This window comes from Astatotilapia calliptera, chromosome 23, assembly GCF_900246225.1.
Source record: "Astatotilapia calliptera chromosome 23, fAstCal1.2, whole genome shotgun sequence".
In the NCBI taxonomy this organism is placed as follows: Eukaryota; Metazoa; Chordata; class Actinopteri; order Cichliformes; family Cichlidae; genus Astatotilapia; species Astatotilapia calliptera.
Window position 1 is genome coordinate 29,851,849 of NC_039323.1, and position 25,657 is coordinate 29,877,505.

Consider the following 25,657-nt stretch of genomic DNA (forward strand, 5'->3'; position numbering starts at 1 on the left):
TCCTGTGTGCTGCTGTTTCTTCCTATTTTAACACTGCTTTGTGCATATGTGCCGCATATCCAGTACAATTTGTTCATACTATTTCTTTCACATATAATAACTAGTGCATCTAAAACTACAATAAAACTAATAAGCTGTAAAGGGAAAAAAAAGCTACAAGGTGAACAGCTATAGATATAATATCTGTTCAGGTTAAATTCAAGTGTCTCTGTTCATCATACCATTTCTACCCCTCCTCCATCTCCTCTAGAGTCTTGATCACGTGAGTCCTGCCCCTGTTCCCCCTGAAGCCTCTGTCACTGACCAGCGCATTAACTGAGAACCAGCTGATTTAATTCTACCCACAGTGCAGGGCCCTCAATCACTGATCCCATGGTCAAAGACAAGGCTTTATCCTGCTGGCAGATTAATCTCAACCCAGATTGGTGAGCTGGGATGTAGCTGTGTGTGCTGGTCTGGGGTCAGTAACATACGCCAGAAATACCGTTGTCCAAAAATAGAAGCAGGGACCTGCAGGCAGGAGATTCTGGCTCATCTGTTATATTAAACAGAGTAAAGCTTTGTTTGGGACAGAAAAAAACAAAAGTTCTCATTTGATATTGTTTATTACATCATTTATTCTGTGTGGAAATGAGAGAAAATACAGGAGTGAAGCAGTCAGGACAGTAGGGTGGAACTCATTGTTTCTAGTTATTATATTTCTCTCTGGTTTTCAGTAATAGGTAATGAATATAGATGCACAAACTCCTCAACGCTTCCTGTGTTGAAAAACAAAACAGTTCAGAGGAATGGGAGAAAAAAAGTAAATAAACATACTCCAACAAAATACATGCGCCAGAAAAAAAATTGACATTTTGCCTCTATAATACTTTAGTTTACGGTGAGCTCAAGTTCAACTCAGTTAGTGAAAGGTGATCTTTCCAAAGGGCATTATTCCAAAAATCAGTCAGAAGGTTTGTCCAGGCACACCTTTACAATTTTAAGCCATGTTATTTTTAGAGAGGAGGGGCTTTCTCATGGTAACCTTTCGAAACGAGCTATAATTATTTAGTCTTTTTCTAATTGCACTGTCTTTAACACTTAACATGCCTAATTGCAGGCTGATCTTGTGGTGAATCTGTCAAATGACTTTAAATTAGAGATGGCACGATACCACTTTTTTATGTCCGATACCGATACCGATATCATAAATTTGGATATCTGCCGATACCGATATGAATCCGATATAGTGTTTTTTAATCAACAAAACTGTTTTTTTTTAATATCTTGCTGCATTTTGTATAAGTTCATACTCAAGTTTAAAACAACAACTACACTAAAGCTATTCTGTTATACCTGTATGCAAAAAAAAATATTTCATAGTTCAGCAATACTGATCAATCTAATAAACTTAAACCTGCACCATCCTCCCTATTCTGGTATTTTAAAGAGTACTTAGCGTAAATATTAAGCAACCTAACTAATAGGGTTCCAACTCCCAGCAACAACAAAAATAAATAAATAAAAAATAGGGAACCACCCTTCACGCTCCACCTCATGATGCTTAATCGACGTAATCAACCTTAATTTGATGCAGTGTAAAAAAAAAATGCACAGAAATCAATTATTTTTCAAGAAATATTAAATAGCTTCAACATCTTTCTTCAACAAAATTGCAGACTGCACAGATGGTACCTTCCCAAAGGAAAAAGTACTATAGCTTACTAGGGTATATATATTAGACTTAATAGTCACTATATACAGTAATTGACTTCTATTCATTTTACATCAAATTAAAACTTTGGGTGTCAGATAATTATTTATTAAAAGCTAGACATTTTAAATGAGAATAAGAAAGAAAAGTATGTCTTTGTGCCCCCTTTTCCCTGGTAATGTCCTATCGGCCCCCCTGGCTAAACTTTGCTAGATCCGCCCCTGCACAGTTACCAGCCGTCAACTACAGTAGAAAAAGATCCTCGAGTAGAAAGTAATATATTCTAACAACAGCTTATCAAGCTTAAACGTGCTGCTGTTGTTTATCCACTGGTTTCCTCTTTCTGGTGCAAAGTGGGCCAAAAACAAACAAGAGAGACGGACTCGCCACAGAAAAGCTGATCAGCTGATCATTAAGCAGTTTCATGATTGAAGTAGCAGCAAGAAGAGGCAGTCGTTTGTTAAGCTTAACGCAGGAATGCTTTACAAACATTCAGAGATGGACTTACACACTTGCTTTACTTCTCTCGGGATAACTTTGTGCCGGGTTGCTAGCGAAGCTCCAAATGCTATCCAGACCACCGACAGGTCCCGCATGCCACAGCCGCTCTATCACGTGATGCATACTGCTCCGACGTGCTAACGTTCTGAGGTGAGTTATGGCGTGTTGCAAGTTTTGTGAGGTGCTTTCGTGATATTTAATGGATCGGATTACATTTTTTATTTTTCTCCGATATCCGATCCAGTAATTTAGGTCAATATCGGACCGATACCGATACATAATATCGGATCGGTCCATCTCTACTTTAAATTAGGGTGCACAAACCCAGAACAAAGTTTTGGAGTCACCCTGTCAAATAAACCAGTTAAGTGACCTTTGCAGTACTACAGATTTACTGTGAGGAAGAGTCGAGAAAGATCTTGTTTTTCTTAATATTCTTTGCTATTAAGTGTCATGTAGAGTAGTTGTTCTGGCTCCTCTGAGTCCATCCTGAGTGGAGTTTCTCCATTGAAGAAGCTCTCCGTACACCTGTCTAGTAATCAAATATGGAGTATACACGGCCTGAGTTTGCAAGATTTCTCTGACAGATCATGGTCGTCATTATTAATTCCATAATTAACCAAACTTGGATATCCACCAACTGCCCACAAACAATCTCTAAGTTTCCATTCACTCTTAACTATACTAATAACTAATAAAACTAATGACTATCACAGGTGGACCATATTCTCCTATTCGACTCCTGGTAATTCTTTATCTCTTCTTTGACAGGGCTCCCATATGCAAACCTGTAGTGCTGCTAAATCTCCCTGCCAACTGCTCTCTATCAGTAAACCATTCACTTCTTAACTATGACTTCTTTAAACTTGCCAAGTGTTGCCTGGGTTTGCTCTTTGGATCCACCTTTTGGCAAAGCATGACACCAGAACTGTTACAAACATTCAGATCTTCACTGCAGCTTCTACCAAGAAAGAAAAGGACAGGGATTATATCAGTTTATTAGTGTTTCTGTACTTTTTCGCTCCTTGACATATACACACTTTGTCTTGAGTGACTCATATGTGTGACTGTAGATTGAGGTGCAGTACATGGAGTCTGTAGAGGGTTGATTCTGGATGCATAGGCATAAATAGTGACAAAATGGAGACACTGAGGAAATGTCAGATTATCATTTACCATCTGCCACACTGTAAAAAAAATTGTAATATAAAAGTATTTTACTGTGTATTTTACAGTTTTGTACTGTTCTTCTAGAATATCATTAAATTCACATAAATAGACTGTGATTTAACATTTCAAATGTAAATCAACGTAAAATCACTGTAAATGTAATAAAACATAATTTTCTTGTTTTTTTAAATGTATCTGTCTGTACATATGCATATTTAGATTGTTAAAATACATTCACAAATGTATCATAATTTCACAAATATTTGTCTGTTATTTGAAAGATTGAACTGTTAAATTCAAACGTAATGCTATGGAAAAATCTATAAAATGATTTGTATAAACTTTTTTTTTTTACACCAAATAATAATTATTATTATTGTTATTTAGGGCGATGGTGGCTCAAGAGTTGGCAGTTCGCCTTGTAATCAGAAGGTTGCCGTTTCGAGCCCCAGCTCGGACACTCTCGGTCATTTTGTCCTTGGGCAAGACACTTCACCTACCACCTACTGGTGATAGCCAGAGGGGAATTATAAAGTAGAATTGTAAGGCGCTTTGAGGGTCTCAAAGCGCCTCCTTTGCATATGTAAGTTAACATGAAATTTCAGACTTAAAATGACAAAAAGTAACTGTCTTAGTCTAAATGATTAACTTAACTCTCCAGCCCTGTCTCCAGTTCAGTAACTTCAAATATATGCTTCACATATTCATAGTTTTTTCCATGTCTAATTCATTAAAAGTTTTTCCTTGACCTTAAACAGGGTGTAAAAACTGCCTTCCTGCGTCACAGTCTGCAAAGATATTCTAACCATATAATGGTCAACATGGTGAGATATTTTGGAGCCAATGGGCAGCATTGCTGCCATTTTGAAATGTCCATGAAAAACTTCAAATTTTCTCTGTCAACAACTTATTCAATTCAATCTTTATTGGCAGACTTCATGTCCATAAAAACAAGACAAAAAAAAACACACACACACAACACTCCCCCCCCCCCCCCCCCAACACAAGGTATAAACCATTAAATATATATATGTATATAAATAAGTATCTAAAACATTTGTAAAAAAATATAAAACCATAATATACATAAAGCACAATTACTTAAAATAAATCAATAAATACACAAACACTTTAACCAGTGCTTTCTGAGACTGGATGAGTAACGGGAACCACTCAGTGTCGGATCTGTGAGTGCTAAAATTATACTGTTACTCGAACCATCCAGTCGTTCTCTAAAATTGAACATTAGCTTCCTTAAAAGTGCTTTAAAAGTCCAAAAACACCCACAGCTACAAACATCTGGCTGGCACTACCACTTCTAGGTATCCTGCAAAGGATTCTCATCGCATCATTATATGCAACATGCAGCTTCTGCATGCTACATTGTTTGTAGGATGACCACAAGGGGGCAGTATATAGCGGTGTGCAATACGCTTTAAACAAAGTAATAAAGTGACCGAGGTATTTCACCTTTTTATGAACTTCAAGAGTTTTTTGTGCCAGTTTAAACAAAGGGAAATTTAGCTGTTTATCCTGCTTGGTTCTACATATCAAAACAGCACTTTTAGCAGCATTGTACTCAATGTCATATTGCACACCATATTCAGTACAGACATTAAGAAGATCCTGTAACCCAGCACTGCTTGGACTAAAAACAACCAGGTCATCTGCATACATGAGATGATTTATCAGTGCTTTACCTAATATACACCCAGTGTTACAGGCTCTCAGTTGTATGGACAAATCATCAACATACAAATTAAATAAAATTGGAGACAAAATCCCACCCTGTCTAACACCATTGCTGACACCAAAGGGGGCAGAAATACTGCTTCCCCATTTAACCTGCATGTTCTGATGAGCGTACCAGTAAGAGAGAATCCTCACGATGTACTGAGGAACTCCCCGTCTCTTCATTTTATCAAAAAGTTTTCTGTGGTTCACTCGATCAAAAGCCTTAGAGGCATCAATGAAAGACATGAGAACAGATGAATTTTTAGCCCTGTACAAACTGTACAAATCATGCTATTGTCCTTTTTTTTGGTGTAGTGTATTGAATTAGATGATTGAAGTCTGAAGCAACAAGGTATATTGGCCGTTTATTTATTTAGCAAACAGGGGCGTCAGTGGCATGCAGAAGCCACAACAGCCTGAGGGCCCTAACAAAGAAAAATAGACCGAACACAAATTTCTCTACTTTTTGTGCTAAGTTTATTTTTTTGGTCAAATACTATTGTGTGAAGACTACCAAAATGCTTGTTGATACTGAATAATTCGATGATTTGCACATTCATAGGGAACATCTAGTAAAACACATATGATCTAGGAGCTAAAGACAAGACTCCTAACAAAAAGAGAGAGAGTGATAAGACGCAGAGTCAGAGGTATAAGAGAAAGTGACAAGGAGATAGAGAATTTATCGCTACGACCACTTTTCTACTACTAGAAGCCACAGAAGTTGTCTCCTTTTTTTTTGTCTCCAGAGCATATGTTAAAAACACCACATTCATATTTCAGTGTTTTCAGTGAATATTAAAAGCACAGTGAACACTCAAAAGTGTGTTTTTTTATTTGTCAAGGTCAGAGCTATTTATAGAAGGGTGTTACCAGAAAAGCACTACTCTGTGTCCATTATCACCAGGCCTTGTTTCTTCCACTCTACACTGAGTGTGTGCTCTTGCTCCAGTTCCCAAGAAACTGGGCTTGGGGAAGGTGTGGGTGGGTTAGCGTTTACATGATTTAAAGCGTACACACAATAAGGCGATCTTCTTAAAGGTGTAACTGAAAATGGTGTACTCTGGCATTCCATAGATGAATGTGCTCCTTCTAAATTGCAATTGGCTGTCTGTTGTTGCCATGGTAACAGTGACTGGATGTCAGCCTTAATGCTGAGTTTTCCTGTGTGTTTATTTCAAGACACATCGTCTCACTAGGCTGATAGCAGGGGAGGCAGAGAATTGTTGCATTTAGGGCAACAGGGAAGTGCTACACCTGTGAATTTGTAGGAAGATAATATTAAAAATGTGCATGCTACATACAAATTGTTGGTTCTTATTTTTTTAATGCTGAGTAATCACCTTTGCCTCTGTGTGTCTCCTGTAGAGAACTGATGAAGAGGCAATAGTGGACCGCGGGGGCACACGCTCCATGCTCACCACCAATTTTGAGAAGGAAGAACTAGAAGGTAACATCACTAAGTGATACTGAACATTTGCTTGATACAACAGAGGCCAAAATATTCAAATGTTTATTCCCAGGTGACTCAACAACTGCTCACACCAACATTTTCCATAACACTGATCAATTATATCTATCATTTTCATGTGTTATATAATATCAATGTAATATATAAAAGCTACAACATAGCAGTGTTAATCATAGCAGAGCCTAGGAACACCAGAAAAGCCGTATATAATATCAGTCCACCTGTCTAAGTCATTGCAAATGGATGTTGGATTTTGATGTGAGTGCTGCTGCATCAAAGAGCACAAGGTCTTTTCTCTGCACATCTGCTTGCATCAGCATTTCAGATGACATAAAAGAGACAGAGGTGCAATTTCTGCACCAAACAGCATCCTGAATAGACAACAAAGTTCAAAGGGTTACAAAAGGGTTTCCTTTTTGTAAAAGTGGACTTAATTTTTGTTTAAAAAGAAAAACCTTAATAAATCCACAGGGAAATATCAGCAAATAAGAAAACATCTTAAAAATGCAAAAAGATCAGTACTCCATGACAATCATATAATGTAAGCAGACCAAACCTTGGGTTTAGTCCAAGAGGATCTGGAACAGGCTCTCTGTTATGATATGTTTAAAAGTCATTAACTTTATAGTGCTAAGTAGCATCGCATGTTAAGACAAAGACTAACCTGACTATGTTAACAACAATGAGAGAATTGAATGTTGACTCACCAGTTTTAGTAATACAACTGTCCCCATATCTATTTTTGAATTTATTACCTTTATTATTTGACATTTTTCTTCTGCTCTTGCTCTTGACGAAGGCGGTCGCACTTTTCTCCTCTCCGCCTTTCCCTTAGCTTCCCTGCTTAGCCTCTTATGTCCTTGTCTAGTCTCGTGTTTTTTTGTATTACTTTTCCCTGGAACACTCTCTCACAGTCTGTTCTCTAAAACCTAAAAGAGGAATTATGGATTTGATCAATTGGTCCCTAAATGCAATTGACACCCCTTTCTCAACGAGAAGTTTGGGCTTGGGTGAGCCTGAGTGCTGAAGATATCTACCTATTCGGAACCATGGTAACAGGGTTCTGGCTGATCGGAGCTGGCTTGGCCCTGACTTATCGAAGAATTAAGAAAGCGGAACCGGCTGTTTTTTTTGTTTCCTGTTCTCATGCTGTCCTCTCAGGAGCCCAGCATGAGTAGAGGTCTCTTTTTTTTTCCTCTTGTACTTTCCCATTGTAGTGTATATTTCAGTGTTTTCTTTTTCTGTAACGCTACCAATCTCCGACCTGTATCCCCATGTGATGTCTGTGTCGTGTGTGTAAGGTTGTGGGGGGGGGGGGGGGGGGGGGGGGGTCCTATTTCACTGCAGGCCAACCTGCACGTGGCGAATAAAGCCTTGATTGATTAAAGGTAGTGAACATTACTCATACTAACGTGCTAAACCTGTAATTTTGCAATACAAGTGTAATTAAAAAAAAAAAAAAACAACCCTGATGTATTTACATGTTTAGTAAGATGACCAAAGACAATCTAAACTAGGTGAAAATAGGCAAAATAATGTGGGTACATGAAATAATTTTAGAAAGCAGCATACAAGACAAAGGCCTGTTAGGAGGCAAATGGTGAAAATAAATGTACATTCATATCGAGAGCATTAAAGAGTTTTCTGTGCAATAGTCAAACAATAGAAAGCTTTGGTACACTCAAAAGATGAGTTATTACTGAAGCAGAATTGGTTCCCCGTCAGCATCCACAGAATTTTTGTTACCAGGCAACGTGGATCTAGGTAGCTGGCAGAAATGTCAGTCTTTTATTCTGACACTCTGTCAGTGAGGCAGTACTTTCATCTCAAGGACCCGCATCTCTGGATGATGGTTTCCATAATTACTTTATTCTTGTCTGTTGCTGTGGTAACACAGACTCTTCAAAAAGCAGGAAAAGAAGATCCTCTGAAGTTATGTCACTGCATAACTCCTCCTACTAGATTAGTTCTAGGAGAGTTAATTATGTGTATTACATCACTGTTAATAGATCCAATTCAAATACAAAATTGAACAATATCTCAATAGAAAGTATTCCCTTAATGTGTTAAGTATGACCCCTATTCTAAAAAATTGGAATGTTGTGTGAAATGTAAATAAAAAAAATATGAAAATATGAAAAGAATAATATGAGCTTGTTTTGAATTTAAATTTGAATTTGTTTGCAGCAACATGTTACAAAAATATTCTTTCAACAAGAGTCGTAAACATTTGGGTACTAAAGAGATCATCAGTTGGACCTTTTGAGGAGGAATGTTATCTCATTCCTGTCTGACATTCTAGGACTCTAGCTGCTCAACAGTCGTGGGTCTTCTGTCATATTTTTGAAAGGTCCGGACTGCAGGCAGGCAATTCAAATCCTGGGCTCTTCAACAATGAAGCTACGTTGTTGTAAAAGGTAGAGCGTGCGGTTTAGCATTATCCCTCTGAAATATGTGAGGCCTTTCCTGAAAAAGATCTTGACTACACCAGAGAAGAGCGGTGACGTTTCTGTTCACATGTTACTTCTTCTTTGGATAACAAAGCTTGTGGATAACATGGTGGACTGTTTTCATGAACAGCAATTTCTAGAAGTGATCTTGAGTCTATGTAGATATTTCAATTTCAATTCAATTTCAATTCAATTTTATTTATATAGCGCCAAATCACAACAAAAGTCGCCTCAAGGCGCTTCATATTTCCATGACATAATCATGGCTGGGTTTAATGCAGTGCCGCTTTAGGTTGAGAAGATCATGAGCATTCAATATTGACTTATTAGTGTCCCTTACACACAGAGACTTCTCTAGAGTCTCAGAATCTCTTGAGTATATGATATGCTCTATATGGTGACATAGTCACAGCCTTTGCTGTTAATGAGCATTATTCTGAAAGCTCTAGATTTTTATAGAGTGGTAAATCTCTTCCACTTTTACTTAAGAGAAGCTCAGTTAACTTAATTAGGTGCAAAATGTTCCTCCGGTTATTTCTTTATCACCGCTTACTTTTTGTAATCTTTTGTTGCCCGGTCCCAACATTTTTGAGACATGTTTGCTGACATTAAATTCAAAATCAGGATGATATAATTTCTCTAACTGTTCAAAGTCAAGGAGAAATTTCGCCACCACCTTCCCCTTTTTCACAAGGGAAACATGGTCTTTTGATAAGCTGATGTCCTCAGTAATCTCTGTCATTGCTCAGGAGCTGTTGAGGATGGAGGACTTTCAGCACTGGGTATCTCACCTGCAGCTGGATGTGAGATGTCTTCTCAGATGTATGCCTGATAGGTCTCTGTGAGTGGGGAGACCCAGAAGTGTTCGCTGTTGGTGACCACTTGGATGTGGTTGTTATGAGGAAAACTCTGACAACAGGTGCTTCATTGACTGGGTAGGGGGGTATTTTCAAGAGAAGGACCATAAATGGCACTTGTTTGAAGTTGCACCTTCAAACAAATATGTGGAGGACAGTTTTTCTGGCTTTGAGCTATTTCTTGCTGCTTCTGAAAATTGTAATGTCTTGTTAAGGACGTCAATGCAACAGCAGTGGTGTATATAAACTGTCAGGGAGGCTTTCTCTCGGTGACATTACACAAGTTGGCTCACAGCCTGATTATGTAGAGCAGCAAACAACTCCTCTCATTAAGTGTGACGCATGTTCCTGGTGTGTTGAACACTGGAGCGGATTTGCTCTCCAGAGGTTCTCTACTCTACAGGGAGTGGTGACTCAATCCCAAAATAGTTTACCAGCTGTGGGACAAGTTTGGTAAGGCGTCCGTAAATCTGTTTGCATCATGCAATGAATTATTTTCTATAAGAAACGAGGGCGAGGACACAAAATCTCACCTCACCCATGGCTGAATGTGCTGCTACATGTGTTTCTCCCTTTCAACCTCAGGGAGCAGTGACTGTCTCTGATTTTAATTGCTTCTCATTGACCCAACAGGCCATGGATGGTCATCCATGACCTGTTGGGTCAATGAGAAGCAATGAGCCTGTCTGCTCCACAACCAGCAGTGGCCACTGCCTTTGTGACTCAATCCCAAGAGGGTTGAGGGACTTAGCGTCACAGAGACATAGGCAGCTTTTTCAACCACATCCAATGCAGTTAGTTCTCAGGGCCTGGCATGTGAAAACTTGAATTTGAATGAGTCTGTTCTTCTTCTGTGGGTCATTGAGACCATTCAGAGTGCAACAGCTCTTTCCACATGTTCACTTTATGGTGTGTATCTTAGATATGGTGTTCAGATAGTGCTCAGTTCCAAAGCTGTTATGCTTCCTTCAGGATTTGCTAGATAACATGTATTAAAATGTATTTGGCTGCAATTTCAGCCAGTCATGTTGGCTTTGGTTCTGCACCAATTGGTCAGAATTCTCAGATAAGGAGGTTTATGAAGGGAGGCCACTAGCTGAGGTCTCCTGCCAAGCCTGTTTTTCCCTTGTGCGATTTACTGACAGTTTTAGAGGCACTTTTAGAGCTGCCTTTTGAGCCTTTAGAATGTCTTTACTTAAAGGAACTTTCACTCGAAACACTCCTATTGCTGTCTAGATAAAATCCGATGTTTCTGTATCCTATGCCTGCCTTCGTGTTTAAGGATAGGGAGTCTACCTATAGCTGTCCCACACTGGAGCTTTTAACTTTTCATCTCCTGTTTTTTGCTGATGAGAGCCAGACGTGGCTTCACTTTGCAGTGTCTGAGCTTAAAAATGTAACCAGAACTAAAGGGTTTAGGAAAAGCAACAAACTCCTTCCTGGGATCCTTCTTACAGAAGGAATCATGTGTCCCTCCAGTGGTTGCCACACTGGAGTGCCAGGGACTGCAGCCTCCTGTGTACCTGCATGCACATTACACCAGGAGAATACCAAAGGCTAGGTCACGCACCTTTTTTAAGAGTGTTTCTGTTGGGGACATCCATACAACTGCTAGCTGGGCAACCCCACACACATGATTTAGGTTTTATTGCATTGATGTTACCGCACCCTTGTCACACTTAGCATGTTTACTATTATTAGCTGCATGCTGACTTTAGTCTTGTTGACTTTACTCTGCAATATTCTATATTGCATAAAATTTGGAGCAACACTGAAAGGAGTTCCCAGAAATACTTGTTTCATGTTTGATTAACATTTGATATGAAATTATAGCAAGCAGCTGCTTTAGGAAGTTACTGACATTAGGAATATATTCTGTAAATGTATATTTTACAGAATTTTGAATATGAATATATTTGAAATAATCAGCTATTTTAGCTATTTTAAATAGTCTCCAGTTGGCATCAAAAACTGAGATATATATAAAGACTATCTCTAATCAAAGAAAACTTTGCAATGTCAACAAGTACAAGAGGTTGCCACACATGACATGAATAAACTGAGAACATAAACTGTACTGCTTCTTCAGAGGCCAAGGCAGTTGTATGATAAGACTGCAAAACCCAGCAAAAGCCAATCAGAATTACTTTTGTCAGTAGTCACGTAATCCTACACATACATGAATACACACCCATGGACTTGAGGATGTGGACGCTAAAACACAGCATGTCACACAGCTGAGTGAATTCAGGCTGAGGCTGACTGAAAGCCAGTGAGATGTGGCAACAGAAGAAAAGGAAAAGAAACATCCTATGACATCAGCAGTAGTTTAGGCCTGGAGGACAAGTGCTATTTTTGTAAAGTCCTTCACTTGTGAGACTTGCTCATGAACTCTAAAGCTCTCTTGCTTTCCTGTTATGTGTTCCTCAGCTGCCTAGGTCCTGTCTGTTCATATATGAAATTTCCTGCATATGCACAGTCATTCTCTCCTCGGCTTCTGACATGCATAATTCAGTCAATGCTGAGAACAGTTTGCATCGGCAACGGTACATGCTCTGTTAAGAAGATAGCCTCCAAACTACAAATCTATTCTGACCTGTCGTTCATTTTCTCATTGCATCCTCTGAGATCTAATTTTTTCTCTGGATTCCTATTGGTGCAGGGTGTGTACTCTGAAATGATCTGATGTTACTGTGCTCCTAGATGATTCATCTTTTGTCTTTTCATTGCTTAAATCTGATTAGTATGCTGTGATGAGATTAGGCATGTATCCAAGCAAGTGAAAACAATTCAAGGCAATCACTGGGATATTTTTATCTGACAAAATATACAATATACAGTACCGAAAATATACAGTACCGAGTTTTTCTGATAATCAATCAGATATGTATAGGAAGTGTATTCACACTTCAACTGTACATTGCAAATATAATAATAAATAATCTTTCCTCCTATATTAAAAAATACACATATCCTGAGGATTTAAAATACTTGTACTTGTACAGTTGAAATGTTGTGTTGAAATGCACACAGTTTTCACATGAACACTAATTTCAAATGCATACTTTCACTTTAATTCAGCATGTATACTGTTACAAACAAAGTGATATATTTAATGGTTGCTAATGATAAATTATTTATGAATGAAATAACCTTTTTTACAGTGGTATGCAAAATGGGTTTGATCTTTTCCTCTAAAGGTGAATGCCAGCAAGAGTGTTGTTTTTTCAGTAAAGTAGACATGTAAATTTGTACAAAAGTGCTAGTGCCTTTGATGGGTTGATGAAAACAGTATAACCAACCACTTTCCCTTGTGTCATCTTTCTGGTGAGAAAAAAATGACTTAAAGTGATGCTCCTTTGACGCACCCTATTTTGTGGCTCCCTAGCATCAAATTTCATGGGGTATATCCATGTGGTGTCACATTATGCCGGACAATGTGGCGCCTCATACGGTGGTGAAGCCAAATAAAGAGAACAGCGTGTGTAGAAGTATTGTCTGTGTCCGGACACAGAGCTGAGAGCCGGCAGGAAGGCAGCAGTGGCCAGGCAGCTCGATTGCAATAAAAGAGGAGAAAGTCAGCTCGCATTATCTTCTCACTGACCCTGCGGATGCGCGCGTACATACACATGGACATTAGAAAAAGGCCTTTGTGCTACATTGTACAATATCCTTTCACAATCTCCCTTTCATTATCTGTTCTGTATTTATTTGATGAAAGTAAGTAATTACAAAGATATTATAATGTCAAAATCATTTCAACTTGTGCAAAGATGACCAAAGACCCTAGAGGTAGTAGTTCGTTAAATAATGTCTTTGTGGTTTTTACCTAACAGACAATGGCATTTACTTCTCTATATTACTGGGCAAGTTGAGCATTGTTATTTTTATTTATGTACAAGCTACAAGCTATGATAGCTTGTTTTTATTATTTTTTTCTAGACCCGTTTTTGAAATATGATATAATAATATAATTTTCTTTATTAAACCAGCATTTGTGACAGTTAAAAATATGCCAGTATGGGTTCTTTTTATATGCATAAAAATAGGCTAAAGTCTAAACTCAACACTGCAATTCTATATGTGATTTACTTCTACTTGGGAATGAAAGGTCTATAAGTTGAATTAGATGATGTGCATTGGTATATTTAACCAATGTACTCATTCAGCTGCTGTCCTAACACATGTAGCAACGTGTTCACCTGTAGAAAAAGGTTTAGGTAAAATAATATTTACAAGTTTTCCACAAAGTTTACAGCAAATGACTCAAAATACGGTGGCTAAAGGCTAAAGGATGTTTTCTTTTCACTGGAGTACCACAAGGATTGTTGCTCAGTCCCATTTTCTTTGTATTCTACACCAGGTCTTTTGTTTTATTTATCTGTATGGGTGACCTCTGTCACAGTTATCATGCTAATGATACTTAGCTTTATTTCCACAGGATGTACGTACCCCCAGTTGTGCCAGGGATCTAACAACATTAATAAAATTTCTGCCACGTTTAAATATAATATAATATATAATATATAATAATTAGTTTACCCAGATGGTAAAAGTGTTTGGTTAGGCAGTTATAGAGTAATGTAAGACTGCACAATGCAACCCAGCTGTTTTATTTTGCATTTTGATTTTGAAAAGATAACAGATTTTACATGAATAATTAAAAACATTCACTGAAATAATCAGGACATTTCCTGATAAATAAAAGTTTGTCTCTAAGAATTAAACTTGTGACATTTTGGGCTTTTACTGAGCTACTTCTTAATCTTGCCACATCCCACATTGGCAGTATTCCTGCGTATGAGTCACTGGTGAGTGACTCACCGATTAGGTCTGTAAAATTTTAGATCAATGACACAGCTAATCTTCATCTTTTTCCATCTTTTCTCTAGGTCACCGCACTCTATACATTGGGGTTCACGTTCCTCTAGGCAGGAGGTCGCACCGACGACATCGTCACCATGGACACAGACACAGGAAGAGGTCCAAAGAGAGGGATTCCACAGCTGAGGATGGAAGAGAATCCCCATCACACAGTAGGTTTTGGTTCTAAAATGCTGATTTAGATTACACATTTTTACAGAACCTGGGTTATGTGCTTCTAATCCATGTCTTCCAGTGGTATTCAAATTCTTAATTTCTTTGGCTTTTTTCTTCTTTTCTGTGCTTGTCTTCCACCTATCAAACTTGCTGCAGCAGACACACCAGCTCAGAGGGTGCAGTTTCTGTTGGGGACTGAGGATGGCGATGAGGAACACATCCCCCACGCCCTGTTCACTGAGCTGGACGAAATCTGCCTCAGGGAGGGTGAGGATGCTGAATGGAAGGAGACAGCAAGGTATGCCTTTGTATTTTTTCTCCCCTGTTGTGCTTGAGACTTTGAATTGTTTCTATCTAAATAAAAGCTTATTAAATTGATGTGGCTAGAGGACTATGAGTTAGCAATGTGATAAAACATAATGTACACATCAAAACTAAAAGGAAAATACAAGGAAAAATCGAGGAATTTTTTTGTGTGTTTTCTTTTGGTTGCAGGTGGCTTAAGTTTGAGGAAGACGTTGAGGATGGTGGTGAGCGGTGGAGTAAACCCTATGTAGCCACTCTGTCTCTACACAGTCTCTTTGAACTTCGCAGCTGCATCATGAATGGCACTGTGATGCTGGATATGAGGGCAAACTCACTGGAAGAGATTGCAGGTAAACACTAGATGAAGTGATTTTTAAAAGGGTTTATGCGACCTTCATGGCACAAAAACATGCAGCAGGCACATTTGTTCAAAATCTACATAATAAAAAAAAACAACCCCCAGCTAAAACCTCATCTTTAGACTCGTGTTTGGTTAACTTTTTGTTTTTATGTTGGCTTTTGTTGTGAAGCTCTTCGTGGTGTTTCTCTTGAAAGCTTCTTTGCTCAAGTACTTAATATAATCGAGCCACTCTCCCAGTGTCAAGCTCTATTTTTGGACCACACTTTGTCAGTCTCTGGTACAACAGTTTTCTCATGTTCCTTCTTTCTGATGTTGCTTGTCAGTTGGGATTTCCACACAGTTGCCCTCTTCTGCTCCTTGACAGCCACCTCTGTGTCTGGTTGCTGGTTCCTGTCTGGAACTAGAAGTCCCACAGGAACTTTGTGCTGGTGTTCTCAGCCACTTTTGATGGCATGTCCCATTGGGACATGGGGATTTCTAATCCATATGCAGCAAAGATGTTCCTGTACAATATCCCAGTGACTTGGTTATGCCTCTCAGTATATGCTGTCCCAGCTTGCATATTACTTCCTGCTACTATGCCTGCACAGACTTCTGCTTCTGTGCTGTGTTTCATGCTAGCCTTTTCCATCCACCAATAGAATGTCTTGATGTCAGCCACTGCCACTATCCATGATTAAGTACCAAATCCACCCTTTCCTGATCCAGATGCTCCACATGCTCTAGGCTTAGCCTCACTTGCTCTTCTGACTGTCCCTTGTTTCAGAATTGTGTGCCAAAGCTTTTGTTGCGCCACACCTCTCTGAAACTTACTACCATTTTACCTCTGCTAGCGAAACTCTATTACATAATTTAAATCTAAGATCATAACCCAACTGTTCACAGCATATCACATGTATTTTTTTTATTTTAGCTGTTAATTGTGAACACCAGTGTAGTCTGTTCATTTGCTAAAGCAGAGAGATCCAAAGTGTAATTAAATAAATATTGTCTTCTTTGAATGATTGTTTAAAAAAAAAATGAAACCAAGAAAGAGACTATTGAGTGAGCTCCATTGATTCATATCAACAGAGAGAGCGGTGCACTGAGCTGCAAATTCATTAAATCATCTCAATAGAAACCGCCTGCTTGACTTGATCCTCACTCTAACAGTTTACCCACATTGTGCGCAAACAGAATGAAGGAGTATTTATACTGTACAATACTTGACTAGCTGGCACGTTCCATTTCACATTGACCAGCACCTTTAAATCTACAGTAACCAAACACATCACAGTTCAGAGGTTACTCAGGATGAAGGATGAAGAAACTTTCCTTAATTTTAATTGTAGCTTATACTGCTGTAGATGCCATATGTTGTAATATAATGTTCATTCAGTGGTTTGACGTTTTGATGATCTGTTGATCTCATTCTCTTTGGGATATTTATACCAGCAGCACTACTCTGTTTTGGTCCTGGCAGATGGCCGCCCCTCCCTGAGCCTGGTTCTGCCGGAGGTTTCTTTTTATTAGGGAGTTTTTCCTTCCTACTGTTGCCAAAGTGCTTGCTCATAGGGGGTCATATTATTGTTGGCTTAATGTATGTATTATTGTGGGGTCTACCACAACAACAAAGTGCTGTTGTCGTTGTGAATTGACGCTGTATAAATAAAACTGAATGGAATTTTAGGATTTTTCCTACATTGATAAGATTAGGAAATGGATTGTCATCTTTTTAACCAACCAGATGACAGGTTGCTGTATAACCATGATATGACCTCCAATTGAGTTTAAGTTGTTGTGTAGCAATTACACTCTTTTTTAGCAGGCCTTCATGGTACAACTCCTCACTGTAGTCTGCTTACTGATCCAACTCTCAGTTCTAAACCTATACTCAAGCAAATAATTTTAATTTCTATTTGCCATTGGCTTTTATACATTTTATTTTGCAACTGCTTATTAATTTGTGATCTTTGCATCATTTCCTGTTTTTGTATATTAAGGTTAGGGTCTCTTAATTATTAAAATCACTGATTTAATGGGTTTTATTGGGGTGGAGTCCAGGTTAGCATGCACCATAATATGCCAGAAGAAGTTCATCCACAAGGACAATACAGAGGACCATTTGATCTGCTTCAAACTGCGTTTTAGATTTAGAGGTCTTCAAACTGAATGCTTTATCTGATTGTGGTAAAAACTGTTCTGCTGCACAAATCTATTGTATGTAACCTGGTTTGGTGCGATTAAATCAGGTCATTTTTTGTTGGAATAATCAGCTTAGTATTACTGGCTGCCACACAGCACCGGACACCAGCAGCCTTTGTGAATTCAACCATTTTAAGGGGTATTGCGTTAAACACAATGGCGTTTGTGTGTGTTTTCTTCCCTAGACATGGTTCTGGATCAGTATGAGGCATCTGGCCCTGTAGGTGAAGATGCCAGGAGAAAGATCCGTGAGGCTCTTCTCAAACAACACCATCACCAAAACCACAAAAAACTGGCCAACCGCATCCCTATTGTACGCTCCTTTGCTGATATTGGCAAGAAGCAGTCTGAGCCTCACTCCATGGACAAGAATGGTGAGCACAGAACATGTACAGGACACCCACACATACACCTGTCTGTAGATGAGACTGCAAGCTTTTCTGTACTCTGTAATGTCCTCAGCTACTCACGTGTTGATGTTGTAAACAAATATATGCAGTATGTTTCTGTTTAATGCTATTATCCTTTGCATGACGATCCAATAATTATCCATCTCGACATGCTGTTTTACTGCTGTTTGATATCTCATTTTCTCCTCTTGTTTGTGTTTCTCCATGTTTGTGTATGTCTTTCTTCCTGTCTGCTGTATTTTGCATGCATGTGTGCATGCGTATATTTAACTTACCCAGTAAATGGCCTCTGTTATCACACTTTAAAATCTCCTAAATGTTCACCTGAAAAAACACTCCTGACGAGCACTTCACCCAGAAAGGCCTTTTCTTATAGGGCTTGTAGGCAGCGTGTTTCTTGTGTGTTATGCTTGTCCACTCCTTCTTCACCTTTGAGTTCCTGCAGGGGCTTTGATCACATGACTCCAGACATGGTCTTTGGTGAAAACAAAACCACATGTCTTAGTGTCCTTTAGGCAGTTGCACAAGGCTACTGCCCCATCTCACTGGAAGACACAGATCAGAAAATCTGCACGGGCAACAAGATATCCTGTAGGCTGATTAGAAAGTCTGTAGACAGTAGTAGTATAAAAAGAACGTGCTAAGGATAGGAGAGTAACATTGTGATTGGTTGGATATGGCTGGTTAATAATCATGACAAAAAAGAAAAGAAAAGCTCAGCATTCTTCAGTTCAAGCAGTTTTCTCCCTGTCCAAGGCTCACTGTCAAAATGTTCTTCCAGCTTTTCTACTGTTGAGGCTTCAAAGTGAAGCAATATAAAGAGTTGAAATGTTTATGTTGTTGCGGTTTTGTGAGTTTTTCCACATCTGGGAATAGACTTAACTGAACTGAAGAATCACAAAAGTTTCTATAATACTCTCCCCTCCTTGTCACTGTCATCAATATGTTTGTTAAACAGAAACCATAAGAACTTGTAGAGCAACTCTAAAAAATAGTCAGTAATGACTAACTGCAGTAAATGCTCACTAGTCTTTATTTTGCTGCTTTTGGGGATCAGCTTTTATAAAGAAATCTTTGAACATTTCTTTATAAAAGCTGGGAAATACACTTGTGCTCCTTTTTGGCAACTGAATAAAACACGGACACTGCTTTTGAATAAATTATATGCTAAAATGATTCCTTTAAAGGAGGAGTTCAGCATAATATCATTGTTACTTCTGTCTGTTAAAAATGAGTCCAAAGCCCACAGGCTGTTATCTTCCCTTGTCGGAAAGGCTGGAAACAGTGAAACAACTTGGATTATAAATGTTACAAATTAATATGTTAATTGTAGATTAAATAAATAATGTATAGCGCATTAATCGGTGGGCTTTATCAAAATGTGGTGATGGGAGTGTTGTAGGCCAGGAGCCAGCTGTAAGCCACACTAGTTTCCATATTAAAGCTACAGTTTCTTAGCTATAGTGTCGTATCGAACAGATATACATTTCATTGCTGGAACTCCTTTAAAAGCAGCACCATAGCACACTCACTTAAAGAGTTGACATTCTGAGCAAGGCATATTTTTAGCTTTTTTCTTTAACTGTTTTCATTAACGCCCACAGTTGCAAGGTGAAATCTTTGACTTAAATAAAACAAAATGAATAAGGTGCTTTAAATGAGCACTGGTTAACTGATGCACATAAATCTGAACTGGAAGTTAAAGATTGCACCTTATTTTAAACTCTCTTTAAACGGTCTAGCAACAATTTATATATTGCGCTTTAACTCACCGGGTACACTCTGAAAATGGGTACAATATTATTTGTTTCATCACTGGGGCTAAAGCTTTTGTCCTCAATAAAGACTCAGCACCTACAACAAAAGGGACCAGTGCTGTAACCCTTTTTCAGAGAATGTAACTGTACCCTGTAGTCACTCCCTGGAAATCTCTGTCTTTGTGTGGGAAAGAGGTATTGGGATAGGATGAGCCCCTGTGAAAACTGATGTTGGTTTCCTGCTCTACCTGACAGGGCAAACAGTCTCACCTCAGTCCCAGCCAGCCAACAATGAGGGCAAACAGGACGTCAGCCGAGAAAACAGCACTGTTGACTTCAGCAAGGTTAGCTACCAGACCCACCACTGATCCTGCTGTTTATCTACGGGCATTGATAGCTGGACACATAAGTAGTGCTGTATATTTAACCAAGCCTGGGTTACATATGAAATCACAACCTTCTTACCCTGGGAAACTGAGTGGAATTTAACAGGAGTACTTCTTTCTTCTCAAAGCCTGATTCTTGCTGTGTTGTTGATTCTCATTTATAAGACGTTCAGTACGACTGCATCTACATCACTGTGTTTTTAAAGCAGACCAATAAACATTTTTACTTTATAATAATGTAGTGGTTTTCTTTTTCTTTTACAGATTGACCTCCACTTCATGAAGAAAATCCCACCTGGTGCTGAGGCATCCAATGTGCTGGTAGGGGAGCTGGAATTCCTAGAGCGCCCTGTGGTGGCCTTTGTCCGCCTAGCTCCTGCTGTACTGCTTAATGGCCTGGCTGAAGTTCCCATCACCACCAGGTAATAAACAAATTGTTGGCAAAGCCCTTAACTTGCCTCTGTCTCCTTCTTCCTTTATTCTGTGCGAAGGCTGGATAGATGAGCCGGTTAACCTTTGAATTTCTCATTAAAAAAGGATTTGACTTTTACCAAAAACCTTTTGTTCTTTGTCTTGTGCAGGTTTCTTTTCATCTTGCTTGGCCCTCTGGGGAAAGGTCCACAGTATCATGAAATTGGCCGGTCTATTGCTACACTGATGACTGATGAGGTGAGGCAAGAATCTGAAGAAAGTAGCAGGTGTTTAATGCTGTGTTTTAGGATATTTTAACTCTTGCAGTGATTCTAGGCACAGTGAGATAAAACGCAAAAAAGCTTTCTAGATTATAGGTTTTTACTATTAAAGTGGAATTGCTTGTATATGTGAAGTAATGTTTAATTTAATTATCATAAACATTATCTCCTTAGTTGATCAAATACAGTAGAGTAGGAATAGGAATGCAAACTGCAATCAGGATAGTTCCAATTCTAAAAAGTTGGAATATTATGTAAAATGCGAATAAAAACAGAATGAAATGGTTTACAAATCTCATGAACCAATTTTTATTTTTTACAGTTAAAAAATAGAAAACAAAAATTGCATAAACTACAACATTTTAACATCTTACTCTCTAATGAAAAACATTAGCTCATTTTTGATTGATATAAACAATTTCTCAAATCAAACAGGTTCTCAGTCATCCAGGTCATCGTAGTCAATGGAGCTTGGAAAGAAAAGCGTCTGGTTATAATGGTTCAGGTCTCAGACAATTCTTTGAAGAGTCTGATGTACATTAAAAATGTGTAAGTTCAGCCAGACTGAGGAAAAATGGCTGTGTGTTCTAAAACTTCAATTCGTCTAAACTGCATTGTGAGCATTTTGTGGGAAGCTTTATTCCAAACATTTTTTGTAACATTTTACAAATATGTTTATAATACACACATTTGTCTTTTGTTTTTAGCTGTCATACTGTCATGCCTTTTAAGTCAAGGAATCACATATTTGATGGGCTGAGGCTCACCACTCTGTAGGAGAAGCTTTTTACATGGATAATTTTACAAAAGCATCCATCCATCCATCCATCCATCCATCCATCCATCCATCCATCCATCCATCCATCCATCCATCCATCCATTTTCTAGAAAATCATGCATTGCAAGTTTAAGATGTCAAGATTAAAGTCATTGGAATGGAAAGTGTTAACTAAAGCATCTTAAAGTTGTTCTCAGTAATGGAGTAAGTGTCTTTTTCCAAATCTGCCTTAACACATACCATGATCCTTGGGTGGTTTCTTAGTTATTCTGGGTCAAATACTCACATTTGTATCCTGAACCTAGAAAAATCAATGTGAGATTTGCTTTCTGTTCTTATACGTGATATTAGTGTAGCTTGGGGAGTTGAGAAGCTTCAATAAATAAAGCCCAACTACCCACTTCAGGGTTGCTTTTCTATATCTGAGCCTGACCTTTGACTTATGTCAAAAAAGCAAGGAAAAACATCAACAACAAAAAGCCTTTGGGAATCAGTAAAGTATGACATGAAAACCTTGACAGGAGATTTCCCACAGTATAGCTATGAGCTAATGTTACATGCCATCATCTGAGCCAGATGTTATCTCTTTTTTTCCCCTTCTCTGTTGGCAGCAGTCCTTTGGGATGCATGAAAACAGAAGGCAGAGATGTTAACCTACATCATATATGGAAATGGATTGAATGTGTCACTATGATTTGCTTTCGTGCCAGTGCAAGGAAGAATGATACTGTTTTTCATATATTCTTTGGATAAAAAAATAAACATTAGACAACAGAAATTGGAGCATGAATGTGTCTTATTCCTCTGTAGATTCACTTTGGATGCTGTTGTTGTGAATGAAGTTAGGTTATAAATAATAATTTGCTGACTGTATGGCTGGTATGCTACATGAGTTTACATTTCATTAGGTTATATTTAATCTGCCTCTCCGCAGATTTTCCATGATGTTGCTTACAAGGCCAAAGACAGGAATGACTTGGTGGCAGGCATTGACGAGTTTCTGGATCAGGTGACAGTGTTACCCCCAGGAGAGTGGGACCCCTCCATCAGAATAGAGCCCCCTAAAAATGTGCCCTCCCAGGTAAACAGTGAGTAAAAATGACAGTTTTTTGGGACTTTAATCCGAGCACCTATGCAGAGTTTTAAAGTCTGTGTGCACATAATGATTTTTTTTTTCACAAATATCCGTGAGTCCCTTCTGTGACCTACTGCCTGACAAGAATTTTTAAACATCTGTGTTCTCCTCTAATCTCTACTGCGTTGTACTCTGTGCTTTGATGCGACTCCCCAGGGTTCTGTTCTCAATCCTCTCCAAAGCATTAGTTATTTCCCTCCATTAGTTATTCTGGTCTACTCTGAAAAGAGAGAGGCAATCTTGAAGGGAAATTTTTAGTCATACAGAAGAAACATTTTGAAAAAATACAGATGTTGTTTCAGGTATTGTTTTCCATTTCTCTTTTATCATTAGGCTCCTGCAGTGGATTAATGACAGACCACTGAGCAATTAGATTGTTATACTGATGAGCTCAGAATATGATCCATAAGAATTTAATTATTTGACTTTTTAAAATTATATTGTACCAAATGCAGGCTATTTGGTGGAGATTTGATTCCAACTAAGAGTTATAGTGATGTGGGCAGCAGACAGCTGACTGACAGTGATCTTAAACACACAGGAAAAGCGGAAGATTCCCCCAGTTCCCAACGGAGTGACAGATCTTGGAGAGTCTGGGGAGCACGGAGGGCATGGTGGCCCAGAGCTCCAGCGCACTGGGAAGTAAGTGTCAGAGAGAAAGATCATGATTTGCTGTGTTTTGAGAGCCCTGATCTCTCAAAACTCCTTTTTGTGCCTGGAACCTTCCTGTTGCCTGTGAGCCTCCTTCCAGCCCTCAAACTGTAAATTTAGTTCTCTTAAGAGGCAGTGCCCTACTTGCCTATTATTCCTCATACATCAATTCCACACTGAGACCTTTTGTTTAGGTTCTAATTCATTATCAGCTCATACAAATAGTGTGCTGTGACTTTGACCACCACCACCAAAAGAAAAATCTTCATCTGCTGTTTAAGAAGATTGGAAGCTTCCTGCACCTTTCTGCACTCCGTCCTGGATGTGTCCATCTTTCTGTAATTATTCCTGGATGTGTCCATCTTTCTGCAGTCCTTCCTGGATGTGTCCATCTTTCTGTAATTATTCCTGGATGTGTCCATCTTTCTGCAGTCCTTCCTAGATGTGTCCATCTTTCTGTAGTCCTTTCTGGATGTGACCATCTTACAATTTTGTCTTAGAGTGTGTTGGTGCACTTTTGGAAACCCTTATGTTTAGTAGAAATCCAACAACAAAAGGCCATTTGGGTTCAGGTTGGGCAGGCCAATCCTCCCAGTCACATCCTTGTAGGTCAAATCAGATGGGACACCTTCCATCTGTACAGTCGTTTGACGTATAAGCACTGATGCAAGAATTCAGGGAAGCATACCTCTCATCCCCTGGGGATAAGACTAACATATAGACACTGAATCCTGGAGAGGCCGACTGTACGTAGCCAATACCTTGGACTCCTTCCTCACCAGAGGGATGATGTTTCATCTAACTAAAGCCAGTTTCAGCAATCAAGCCGCCAAGGGCCCCATGCTTTATTTATTTACCTTATTTTATTAATAGTTTTTTAATGCTCTCTGAAGTCTCAGCAATGAACACCTAATAATATAAGCATGAGATCTCAAAATATAAATTTCGTTTTTACTTTCATATGCCTTCAAAACTGTTTTTGAGATTAGATGAGATTTAAAGAAGGGATTAAAAATGAAGAATATCATCTTGTTATCGCCCCAGAAAAAATCCCTGATGGTAACAAATGATTCAATTTATTGCCATCAGGAATTTTTTTTAACCCAAGCTTGAAAGAATAAAGTGAGAGTGCAGCACCCAGGAAGGGTTTAGCGGCAGAAGAGTGAGTGATGTACGTCTGCTTAGCTGCGGTATACTGCGGTACAGACTCTTATGCCAACTAAGATTGGCTGGAAACCCAGGCTCAGCTATCTGGCTGCTTAGCCTGAAATAAGAACAACAGCCCACCAACTTGCGCGCTTGCCACACCAACCACTTCCAGATTGTTCCCCACCATCCCAGTCCACAGCAGCAGTAGAGCCTGCTCATTGTGATTGAAAGTATACAAAGATAGAGCCATGAGTCAACACAATCACTCATATGGATGCACGGAGGTACAGTAATTTTAGTGTTGGTGCCCTGAAAATAACTTGTTTAAAGGCATGTTGATGTTCTTATGAATCTTACAATATCTTACAATAAGATGTAAGATAAGTTGCTCTTTGTTACCTTTATGCGTATGTGCAGCTCTTTCATAAAATCCCTTTTTCTCCACAGGTTTTGTGGTGGGTTGATCTTGGATGTCAAAAGAAAGGCTCCTCACTACCTTTCTGACTACACAGACGCTGTCAGTCTGCAGTGTCTAGCCTCATTTCTCTTCCTCTACTGCGCCTGCATGTCCCCTGTGATCACCTTTGGAGGACTCTTGGGTGAGGCTACAGAGGGGCGTGTGGTAAGATCATTGTTATTTTTTTCCTCAAGCCTTTATAAACACGCCCCAAAAGCATCTCTTTACATTCAAGAAGAATATACACAATCATCTGCACACCGCATCAAACTCAAAGCCTTTGAAACCAGTAGATGAATGAAGGAAATTGAAGGATTTGATCTCATCAAAAATTTTCTTTAAGCACCATCACCAGGTCAAAGCTCACATGTCCTCCTTTATTTAGTTTTATGACAAAAATGATATTACTTTGAGAGACAGTTGGATCCTCCAGATCACATTCATGCATCTCCAGCTATGTGCTGGTAGCCCATAG

At 38.9% G+C, this 25,657-nt stretch overlaps 1 protein-coding gene across 4 annotated transcripts in view; it reads left to right on the forward strand.

Annotated features, from left to right (window-relative positions):
- The window catches only part of LOC113015811 (sodium-driven chloride bicarbonate exchanger-like), a 51,238-nt gene that overhangs the window by 15,211 nt on the left and 10,370 nt on the right, over positions 1 to 25,657 (forward strand). For 3 of the 4 annotated variants that reach the window (XM_026158132.1, XM_026158136.1, XM_026158135.1), the window contains 11 exons: positions 6,467 to 6,548; positions 14,769 to 14,912; positions 15,073 to 15,214; positions 15,412 to 15,572; positions 17,953 to 18,141; positions 20,190 to 20,278; positions 20,585 to 20,742; positions 20,902 to 20,989; positions 22,725 to 22,871; positions 23,467 to 23,567; positions 25,173 to 25,347. In XM_026158132.1, the coding sequence (XP_026013917.1) occupies positions 6,467 to 6,548; positions 14,769 to 14,912; positions 15,073 to 15,214; positions 15,412 to 15,572; positions 17,953 to 18,141; positions 20,190 to 20,278; positions 20,585 to 20,742; positions 20,902 to 20,989; positions 22,725 to 22,871; positions 23,467 to 23,567; positions 25,173 to 25,347 (1,476 nt within the window). The remainder of the gene's footprint in view (positions 1 to 6,466; positions 6,549 to 14,768; positions 14,913 to 15,072; positions 15,215 to 15,411; positions 15,573 to 17,952; positions 18,142 to 20,189; positions 20,279 to 20,584; positions 20,743 to 20,901; positions 20,990 to 22,724; positions 22,872 to 23,466; positions 23,568 to 25,172; positions 25,348 to 25,657) is intronic. The other variant, XM_026158133.1, reaches the window with a different exon arrangement.